The sequence below is a fragment of the Garra rufa genome, chromosome 19, assembly GCF_049309525.1.
Source record: "Garra rufa chromosome 19, GarRuf1.0, whole genome shotgun sequence".
Taxonomy (NCBI): domain Eukaryota; kingdom Metazoa; phylum Chordata; class Actinopteri; order Cypriniformes; family Cyprinidae; genus Garra; species Garra rufa.
In genome coordinates, this window is record NC_133379.1 from 2047135 (window position 1) to 2058877 (window position 11743).

An 11743-nucleotide genomic window follows, 5' to 3' on the forward strand; every position below is an offset into this window, starting at 1 on the left:
GAAAGTAGTTTCAAAAGCTTAAAATGGACTTTATTTGTCCAGTGTACCCTGTACTGTTCCAGTTTTCCACCTACGCAAAACCTTGAATCCTTAATCCCGCCCCATTAAACTCTATGCCCACCGTACTAATTCAAAATGAGGCCTCAACCTGCAAAAAAAGTCATGGTTAGCAAATTATTCTTAACTTTTAGTACTTGTATTGAGGATTACAATTAATAAGTTCTTTAAATGACTACAAATATATAACCATTTAAAGCATAGGCCTAATATTATACCTAACTAAATAAATATAAATAAGAGAATATACTGGGCTAGCCTTATTCTTATTGTGATATGTTATGCTCTCGTGTTAGCAAAGTCAAAGTCAAAGTCAGCTTTATTGTCAATTCTGCCACATGTACAGGACACATAGAAAATTTAAATTGCGTTACTCTCAGACCCTTGGTGGATATGATTTTTGATGTGAAATTAACATTGTTGTCAACAACAGGTCACTTTCAAAGCACACCAAACAACAGTAGTGTAACTAATGCCCAATAACACTAACAACAGTAATGTCCAATAGCTGTGTGATTTTTGGCCAGATGCTTTAGGATAGTAAAATGTGTCACTGAGATGTTATGCTCCATGTTTGACTCTAGGGGGCGCCACAGCTAAATAAAAGAATGTGTGAAGACGTGGGAACACGTGTCCAAAAGACAGACTGTCTCTGTTTGCATATGGGTCTTTTAAGACATGCTTGTACACATTCAAAAAACAATTTCCCCACCCAATCACTTTCAGGGGGCTCCATATCAAATTCCGCGCATAGGGCCCAGAATTCCTAGCTGCGCCACTGCTTATTACCATAAGCAGTTACACAGACAAGAATGGGAACAGTAGTCTGTACGGGTCAAATATTTTTAATGCCACTCAAAGGAATTCAACCGGTAAAAGCATTCTAAGACATGAAATGTTTTTGTTTTTTTTTCATTCTGATCCAAATTAGTCTGTAACATATGTGCAAAACTTTCAAATTTAAGACTTATCTTCTAGTTTAAAAATAAACTTTTACTATGTTCATATTATTATTTTTTTAATTGTAAAAACAATTTATTTTCAATCCTTTAAATAACCATTTTAGTCATTTTACATTCTGTTTGCCACTTTAATTCAAATTAATTTAGATCGGAATGAGAGTTTCAACTTCTTTCTTAACATTCCACTGTTCTTTCTTAGGTCTAAATTGTAAACAACTGTTTCTTTTTTAAACTTCTTTTTCTTTTCCTTTTTTGCTGCAGTTGATACAAAAAGGCTGATACAACATTTTTAATATCTCACATTTATGCATTTGACAGATGCTTTCATCTAAAGAGACTTACTTTGTATTCAAGATTTACATTTAATCAGTTTAAGCAACTATAAATATGTTGATAACATTTTACAATAAGTACCCATTAGTCAGTGTTAGTTAATGCTTAAACTAACATTTTGATAATAAGGATTACATTTGTAACGCTATGTATTTGTAAATTGTGGAAATTCTAGGTATAGACCAGCTAAATAAGATGAATGAAAAATTCTGCAAATGACCACAGTTAATGTTTCTTTGACATTACATTGTACTTTGTATTGTCTGTTAAATATTTCACGATTCCATCCTGAAGAACTATAAAACATGAAGATGTCCTTGTTTTACGTATATGCATCTAGTGGAAAATAAATAAAGCTATCCAAAAATAAGTTACTTTTTTTTTTTTTATTACACAATTTGGTTGTATCATAAATACATAATCTCTTTATGACTTTTTGTATTCGTTCTGGCTACTGAATTTTTTCTGTTTTTTTTTTTCTTCTTTTTTTTTCTTTTCTTTTTTTTTTTTTTTAGCAGCAGCAAAAAGTTTACCTGCAACACAAAACCATGGATTCATCAGGATTTCCCACAACTAGGTGATGACTTAAGGAAACCTCATCCTCACCCTCACACAGAGAACTATTGTCAGTCTCTCAGCAGGTCTGTGAGTCTGGCTCCCTGCTGGTTCTGTGTAGAGTTTCAGCAAAGGCAGCAGTGTGTACCCACTGTTTATCTCTCTGTCATTCAAGTCTACTCGGACAAAAGCACTTTCTTGTCTTCCCCTTGTTCTTCCCCATCCAATCTCACCTTCCTTCAGGCTGTGCTGGTCCTTTGCTTTCAAAGATCTTTGTGAGAATTATCAATCAGGAATTTAGGGGTTTGTGAACAGTAAAGAAGATAAAATATAGAAGAACTCAAACTTTATGTTCCTGTGAGCAGATACCTATCAGAGCCATATTAAGTGGGTCCATTGAGAAGACAATGTTTTTTTACATTTCTGTTTATTTTATTAATGAAAGTTATTATAACGTGTTAGCAAGAACCCACAACCAAAAACTTTTTAGGACATATTTTAGACTAAAACATAGTTTGGTTGCATGCCAAAAAAATACATTCTCTTAAGACGTTGACCCTCATGAAAGTCACTGAATCATTTATCCTGTTTGGGATACTCTATAAACTGTCCGTCAGCTATTTTGAAAGAACTACATGTGTGATTGTATTTCCAAAAAGCAAATATATTTAAGTGACAGTAAAGTTATGCTGACAAATCTATGATGATGAAATTCGCAGGTTAATCTTTAATAATTCAAAATGGCAAGGTACAAATCTTGCACGCGCTTAATTATGTGCTCCAATGTGTGCAGCGCTTAGTGTGAGTGAGTGAGTGTGTGTGTAAGAGAGAAAGACAGTGACAGAGCGCGAGCCCATGCACTATTCACAGATCAGAACATATACGTTTTGCGCAGTTTCCCCCCGTTTTTTTTTTTTAGACTTTTCTTGTTAAGTTATCATAAGACAAGGATGATGGCTTTACGTATACTGAAACATGTATGGTGGATGAAAAATGGACTAATTCTCTTTTGCACCCCGTTTCTTCTACTTCCTTTGCCACTTGTCATTGGAACTAAGGTAAGTCTAATCTTATGATGCAAGTAAAATGTTTAAAATAGGCAATAATTGTGTTTAGCTGAAAAGCTGAAGTTCCATAAATATTTTTTACGACTGTTGTGTCGTTTCCACAGGCCAGTGAGTGATTTGACATAGTCAAGTGTGTCTAAAACCTGTGTCAGAACTTTTTACGCATCTTTTGAAGTTCTTTTAGCCTGGATTTCTCTGTATCTTGGAGAGCAGGCATGGGTACGAGACCATGCGTGACACTGGGGCGACACATTCTTTCACCACAAACACACAATGCCCTATTTTTGTCTTAACCCTTTGTTGTCACAAAGTGTTTTTTTTTTTTTTTTTTTTTTTTTTTGTCGTGGTACTTAATAATTAATAAAATCAAAGATAGTATAAAACGTTGTAGAAACAATATAGTCGACCTACCTGATTCAGATATTGATAGTGAACAAAAAATATATTATTTTTTAATAAATATCTGAATCAGGTAGGTTGACTATATTGTTATATTATAGTTAAGATCAAGATAACAATTTGTAGTGTGTTAAGATTTTTATGGCATTATTTTGACACAAATATCTGAATGTTATCAGATATTTTTTGCTGTGTTGTAATTTAGTGTTTTTAAGTGACTGAATAACGAAAAGAACTTTGCACCTTATGCATGCCTTAAGTACCATCCAAGCACATCCAGCCATAATGCATAAAACAAAACATTCATACAGTTACACATTAAAATTCTAAGTTGCTTAGATGGAAGTTTAACACCTCCCTATTCCATGTTTTTTTTTTTTTTTTTTTTTTTTTTGTTTAATGCCAGGGATTCCCAAATATGATGATTCCATTGCAAAGGACCTCCTCTTTAAAATATAAATACAGATAGCTATACATAATATTATAAAAACATCAATGACAGATTCAACAAATTAAGGTGTTTACAGTTTTCTCTGAGCTTTTCCCCGGACCCCAGTTTGTAAAACCCTGGTCTATTTCTCATAGGAATTGAACATATTTTAAAATGTACTGTTTACAGTAACTTGCCATGCCACAGAGTTGGGCATTAGCTCCCTTTCAATTAATTAACACACCACACAAAAAGTTGAATAAATATAAGAATTTAATGGAATGGAATTCTCAGATAATTAATTCTAGGAAATTAAGTGTTCTTCCATCGTGGTTCAGAAAATTGTACTTATTAAACATGATGTATGTATCTATCTCTAAAGAAACATTTCTTATTATTATCAATGCTGAATATGGTTGTGCTGCTAAATATTTTTGCAGAAACTGAGCATTCTTTGATTAATAGAAATTGTATTATAAATGTCTTTACGGTCACCTGTGATCAATTTAATCTTTGCTGAATAAAACCTTTTATTTATTGACCCCAAATTTTTAAATGGTAATGTATACTGATATAACACACTCTGCTTTGCATCTGCAGGAGGCTGCATGTGCGTATGTCGTTGCACTGATGGCAGTGTACTGGTGTACCGAGGTGCTGCCACTGGCCATCACTGCTCTCCTGCCAGCTGTACTCTTTCCTTTCTTCAGAATCATGGAGTCCAAAGATGTAGGTTTCAGGTCCTATATGAACCAAAGTCATCCTGTATCCTAGTATATCTGACTTTACTACTGTCAGTGTCTCCTGCTTTAAAAAATGGCATGTTGTGTTATTTTCAGTCTTTTCTTTTTACCTATACACCACTTAGTTCAACTTTATGCATTCATTATGTGTGTGACTCAAATTTTGTATCTCAAATATCTAATATCTGTTTGACAGGTGTGTATGCAGTATCTGAAGGACACCAACATGCTGTTTCTGGGTGGACTAATGGTGGCTGTAGCTGTCGAGCACTGGAACCTACACAAGAGAATTGCACTCCGGGTGTTGCTCATTGTAGGAGTACAACCTGCTCTGTAAGCAGTTATAATTTTCTGGGAATCTTCTCATTAACAGCAATATTAGTAAGACCTCTTCTACGTTTCTGCAGGCTGATGTTGGGCTTCATGGGTGTAACAGCCTTCCTCTCCATGTGGATCAGTAACACGGCTACAACAGCCATGATGGTGCCCATTGTTCAAGCTGTGCTCGAGCAACTCAACAACACAGCAGAACAAGAGCAGACCTCCACTCCAGAGACTGATGAGAAAAACCCTGAGAAACAAACTGATAGACAGGGTGAGAGAAAAATCCTATGGAGGATGCCTTTAGTTGACTAAATATGGATAATCTTAACACATTCGGTTAGTTTAGTTGTTCATGGTCTCAGTTTAGAATTTATTTTTAGTATTTTAGGTTTGCTTTGGTTATATTCGTGTATTGGTAACTTTAAAGAGATTTAACAGCACGGTTAACTGCTGTCTAAGGGCATTTTCATGTTTTATGCAGGCAGGTTTATGAGGTTTCAAATTTTATATGTATTGCACCAAAACTATATAATTGTATAACTATATAACACTTATAATGGAAAGTAAAACAAATTCTGTTTTATTGTACACAGTGGCTCTGAATGGCCACAGCTTCTCAATGGAATCCGACATGGAAGAGCATTCTCGAGAAGCGGAGGAAAGATTAAACATGTGTAGAGGCCTGATGCTAAGTGTGTGTTATGCAGCTAGCATTGGTGGGACAGCCACACTCACAGGCACGGGACCAAACCTTGTTCTTATGGGACAAATGAACCAGTAGGTACCTTACATTGCAGTTTTTCTCCTAAACTTGAGAAAAATGTACACATATTACACAAGAATGTACCTTTTACTTACGTTTGTATTAGTATATTAAATTAACATTTGTTTGACCTACAGGCTGTTCCCAGACAATCCTGACATCATAAACTTTGCATCATGGTTTGGATTTGCCTTCCCCAACATGATCATCATGCTCACGCTGGCCTGGCTGTGGCTACAGATTGTGTTCCTGGGTGTAAAGTGAGTATCCTTTCCCAATGAATCAAACTTAGCTGCATCATATACACCTATATCACCATATAATATACATGTAATGTGTGACTTAAGCTTCAGAAAGACATGGGGCTGTGGGACGGTGAAGACTGAGAAGGAGATTGCTGCCTATAATGTAATCAAAGAGGAGCACAGGAGTCTTGGTCCCATGATGTTTGGGGAGCTGAGTGTGCTTGCCCTCTTCATCCTCCTGGTGGTGCTTTGGTTCACTCGTGATCCAGGCTTTGTGGATGGCTGGGCGACACACTTTTTCAATGCTGAAAAAGAGTAAGGATGAACACCAACATTAATGAGACAGAATACATTTTAGTGGTGTTTTTGCTAAGGCAAGTGTCACTAATACAATTATCATACTGAGTATTTTGAACTATGAACATTAATGATACTGTATCTTAAATAATACAGTTTGTTGAGGAAAGGTGCATTATAACTTTTTTAAACAGTCAAGCTTACATTTATTACCTATTATAGCTGCATAGCAAAGCCCTGGTGACCTTCCACAAAACTGTACACATTAATAACGTTAATATTCCAACCTCCTGAAGTACTAAATTCTGTTTTATACTTTTTTTACGATGTAATATTGTAATGAGAAATATAGAAAAATGTAGAATCAAAGCACAAAAAAGTACATGTAACAGTGTTTTGCTTTAAAATTACATGACATATTCTATTTTGTTGCATCGATGACATTCTCATCTTCTTGTTTTGCAAAGTAGTATCACTTTTTCTTCACATTTTCTTCACATTTTCAAACACTACTAGCGCTGGTTGTAACTGGTTGTAACCAAAGACAGTTAAATTTTATTTCAAAATCTCACTGCGAAATGAAATATCAGATGTTTTCGGTACCCTTTTAAGGTTAATAAACTCCTTTTTTCTATGTTTACCTTTAAACACTTTACAAAAACATGACAAAATAGACGTAATGTTGAGAAAACATTAATATAATGAACTCAGGCCTATGGGCAAAATGCCTATAAAATTGAACAAAGTAATAGAAATTTCAGTGTAGTGTACAGATTGAACTATTGCCTAACACAAACAAGGTGTTCTCCTGTTATCAGTTGTGGCGTGTTCCTATTTGTAGGTCAAATGTCCAGCAAAAATGTGAATGGAGTTTCCCCACATTGCAAACAACATTTGTGTACATTTCCTGATGGTGGTCACATGCAAAGAGATTGAGGATTTAAAACTGTGAAAACACTGAGATTCATTATGGGTGAAAGGTCTAAACCCAAAGAAAACAGAAAGTACACAAACACACTTAAAGTTCATGAGCAAGTGCATATGTAATAATTGTTATATTACTATGAAGAATCTCTTTTTCTATATCATCACATATAACAGCAATGCAAGCCTAATCTCACAAGAGCTATGAAATACAACCTTAGGTAAAAACAAATCACCTTTTGTGTTGTGGTTTTTAACCCTCCCTTTGTTTAACCTCATGGCTCACCTCTGTGCAGGTTTGTGACAGATGCCACGGTGGCGGTGTTTGTAGCTGCTCTGCTCTTTGTTTTTCCCTCTAAACCACCATGTTTATGCTGCTGGAGAACACCGAGCCATGAGACAGGTCAGTGAAACACTTGCTTAGCAAATGTTTTGGTAAAGTATTAAGCTATTTTTTTTTTCTCAATGACCACAGTCACGCTGCTGTTCATTCTTTTAATTTTGTGTTGTTTTGTTACTTTTATTGTTTTTATTTTCTATCTCACACTCTCTCTCTTTCTCTCATAAAAATATACATTAAAAAATAAAAGAATAAATAAAAAGAATAAAAATGACTGTGGTCTATAGTACACCAGCAGGAAAATGGACCCAGTCCAACTTTGCTGACATGGAAGGTGACACAGCAGAAGATGCCATGGAGCATTATCCTCCTGCTAGGGGGAGGCTTTGCCCTGGCTAAGGGCAGTGAGGTACAACAAAGGTGTTTTTGTGTATTTGTTTGAGTCAATTCAATCCAAGACATATTTATTTGCATAGCACATTTATTTGTTTCGAAGAGTAATCCTCTGAGCGTTTAAAAAAAAATAATAATAATAATAATTTGATCCCCCGCTGATTTTGTATGTTTGCTACCTGACAAAGAAATTATCAGTCTATAATTTTAATGCTAGGTTTAATTAACAGTGAGTGACAGAAAACGCATTTCAGAAAAGTTATAAATTGTTTTGCATTTTAATGAGTGAAATAAGTATTTGAACCCTTCGCAAAACATGCCTTAGTGCTTGGTGTCAAACCCCTTGTTGGCAATCACAGAGGTCAGATGTTTCTTGTTGTTGGCCACCAGGTTTGCACACATCTCAGAAGGGATTTTGTCCCACTCCTCTTTGCAGATATTCTCCAAGTCATTAAGGTTTTGAGCCTGTCCCCTTAGCAGAAAAACACCCCCAAAGCATAATGTTTCCACCTCCATGTTTGACGGTGGGTTTGGTGTTCTTGGGGTCATAGGCAGCATTCTTCCTCCTTCAAACATGGCAAGTTGAGTTGATGCCAAAGAGCTCGATTTTGGTCTCATCTGACCACAAGTTTCACCCAGTTTTCTTCTGAATTCAGATGTTCATTGGCAAACATTAGACGGGTCTGTACATGTGCTTTTTTGAGCAGAGGGACCTTGTGGGCGCTGCAGGATTTCAGTCCTTCATGGAGTAGTGTGTTACCAATTGTTTTCTTGGTGACTATGGTCCCTGCTGCCTTGAGATCATTGACAAGATCCTCCCATTTAGTTCTGGGCTGATTCCTTACTGTTCTCATGATCATTGAAACTCTAAAAGGTGAGATCTTGCATGGAGCTCCAGACAGAAGGAGATTGACAGTTATTTTGTGTTTCTTCTATTTGCGAATAATCGCACCAATCGCATGGTCTTGCAGCCCATTTCAGCCTTGTGTAAGTCTATAATCTTGTCCCTGACATCCTTGGACAGCTCTTTGGTCTGGTAAAGAGTTTAGAATCTGATTGATTGTTTCTGTGGACAGGTGTCTTTTAAACAAGTAACAAACTTGTTTAAAACAAGCCAGAAATGTTATTGATTGATATATTCCACTCATTAAAATGCAAATTAATTTAGAACTTTTTAAATGCATTTTTTTCTAGAATGTTTTGTTGTTATTCTGTCTCTTACTGTTAAAATAAACCTACCATTAAAATTATAGACTGATCAATTATTTGTCAGTGGGCAAACGTACAAAATCAGGAGGGGATTAAATAATTATTACTTCATGTAATAATATATATATATAAGACTAGATTATATATAAGACTTTACTTGTCTCTAAACTGTTTATAAATGGAGCTTGCAAGACAATATATAATGTGTTAAGGGGAGGAAAACAAAAACAAAAATAAACTAAAGATAATCTGCAGTTTCTTTAACACTATAATAAGGTCCTTTTTAATCGTCATACATTCTGTTTTTGTTGGGTCAATGCTCAGGTGTCAGGGCTGTCACAATGGCTTGGAAATCAGATGTCACCTCTTCAGAATATTCCTCCCTGGGCAATTGGCATTGTTGTGTGTCTGATGATAGCTACCTTCACTGAATGTACCAGCAATGTAGCCACAGCAACATTATTTCTGCCTATACTTGCATCTATGGTATGTACATTTCTAATATTTACCATGACTTGCATGCTCCCTGTACACTGTTGTAGCCGTGGGAAGGTGCACAGGACACATTCATAAAAATGTTTACTTTTCAATAATTAAGAACTGACATTCATTCCAAAATATCACTAAAGACCACACCAAAAGACCATATTCATTTATTTTATTGCAAATTGTTACAAATTAATAATTTAATTCAGCAAGGACACATTTAATTAATCAGAAATAACAGACTTTTACAATCTTACAGAATATAAAATAAAGGCAGTCTTGGTCAGCATAAGAGACTCTGGTAACACTTTAAAATAGGAAACACTTATTCACTATTAACTATGACTTTTCCCTCAATAAATACCTAATTTGCTGCTTTTTAATTAGTAAGGTAGTTGTTAGGTTTAGGTATTGAGTAGGATTAGGGATGTAGAATAAGGTCATGTAGAATAAGGCATTAATATGTGCTTAATTAGTACTATTAAATGGCCAATATTCTAGTAATATGCATGCTAATAATCTATCTATCTGGTGTAGTGTCCAGTGAATTACTAATTCAGTTTTATTAAATCTTGTCAACATGGTTTTGTGTTGTTTCAGCAATATAGTGAGACAAATTTGAATTCACATGTTAGTTAAATTGATTTTTATAAGAAATGAAAGATGTATTAGTTTATCTGACATCAGTATTATATTAGATACATACAAACAAGTTAATTGTGAAAAGGTTTTTTACACACTTATTTGTAAGCACAACTTCCTACTCCATTAATGTCTCACTGGGTTTCACCTTTCTTGTCTCTTGCTGTGCAGTTGGCACATCCTGCCCTCTTCTCATGAATTAGCCTATGCAAGGGAGCCTGTGAATGGAGGGATTTGTAGGGGGCTAAAGCTGAAGTGGCTCATATGGGAGAACCATGGAGATGTGCCATTGTTGTCTGGTTAAAAAAAGGGAGGAATAATGAGAAAGAACAGGCATTGGGGGAAGGGGGATTTTAACTTCACTTGCTAATTCACCCATTGCTGTAGGCAGATACGCAGACACTGTTGTATGTGCCAGTGATTTGATCTATATCTCCCTTTGTTACCTGTAACACAACTGAGCTTTGAGAACAGAGTCAGATCACTGTAGAAAGTAGAATTTTAATATTTTAAAAATGTTTTCAAAATGTAAAAAAAAAAAAGAATAAAAAAAGGAAAAATCAAAATGACAAACAGCTAATAAAAGCATCACAATAATTCACATGTAATCAACAAGACACCAGTCTATCAATAAACATTTTGTGAAGTGAAAAGCTGTGTTTGTAAGGAATGAATCCATCAGGACATTTTTAATGTTGTTGCTTACAGCTAAAATACAAGTCCCCATACACTTAATACTGGCTTCTCTAGTAAAAAGGATTGTGATGCTTCTATCAACTGTTTCGACTCCATTCACTGCAGATGATCCATTGGTGAGCAAGTGATGTAATGATAAAATTCTGTTCCAATGTAATGCTAAAAATCTGTTCCAATTAATAAAGAAACTCATCAAAAAAAAAAATATATATATATATATATATATATATATATATATATATATATATGTGTGTGTGTGTGTGTGTGTGTGTGTGTGTGTGTGTGTGTGTGTGTGTGTGTGCATGCATGTGAGAGAGAGGTTGTGTGTAAGTGTGAGAGAGTGTGAGTGCAAAAGTGAGTTTTGTTTCTACCCCTGCCGTTCCCGCACAAGGTTACAATTCTTAAATGTGATCTAACAAAGCTAGAGAGGAAATATTAACCATAAATGCTGTTTCTATTGCTTGTAATTGGGATGAAGTAGCCTAAATATCTGTTGAGTATTTTAACATAAATTTGTTGATTATGTTGAATTAAAAACCCCAAAATGCAGCGGGTCCACCAGACCCACGAACACTGGCTGAATAACAAAAATATGAACACCACACAAGGGTTAACTCACATTCATTGTGAGTGAATGTAACGTTATAGGGTAAGATGTGGTAACAAGCTGCCCCTTAGAACAATGTTTAATTACTGAAACAAAAAAGCAAAGTTTAGAGGAAATAAAATATGTGGATCATGGGCATTCTTATGAGAATTATGAAGGGAAAAAGACGTTTAGATTTTTAGAAAATGTGATTTTTTTTTTAAAGTATAGAACAAAATAAGATATTTTGAAAAATGTCTGTAACCAAACAGTTGATGGACCCCATTGACTT

General features: G+C 35.1%; 1 protein-coding gene across 1 annotated transcript; it reads left to right on the forward strand.

Annotated features, from left to right (window-relative positions):
• Window positions 1-2719: 2719 nt before the first annotated feature.
• Window positions 2720-10001, forward strand: LOC141292230 (Na(+)/citrate cotransporter-like). Its single transcript, XM_073824209.1, has 10 exons — window positions 2720-2965; window positions 4404-4532; window positions 4743-4879; window positions 4954-5141; window positions 5464-5647; window positions 5771-5893; window positions 5981-6193; window positions 7396-7502; window positions 7727-7848; window positions 9366-10001. Exons 1-10 carry the CDS (start codon window positions 2858-2860, stop codon window positions 9612-9614), a joined length of 1560 nt encoding a protein of 519 aa, XP_073680310.1. The 5' UTR covers window positions 2720-2857; the 3' UTR covers window positions 9615-10001.
• Window positions 10002-11743: the final 1742 nt, after the last annotated feature.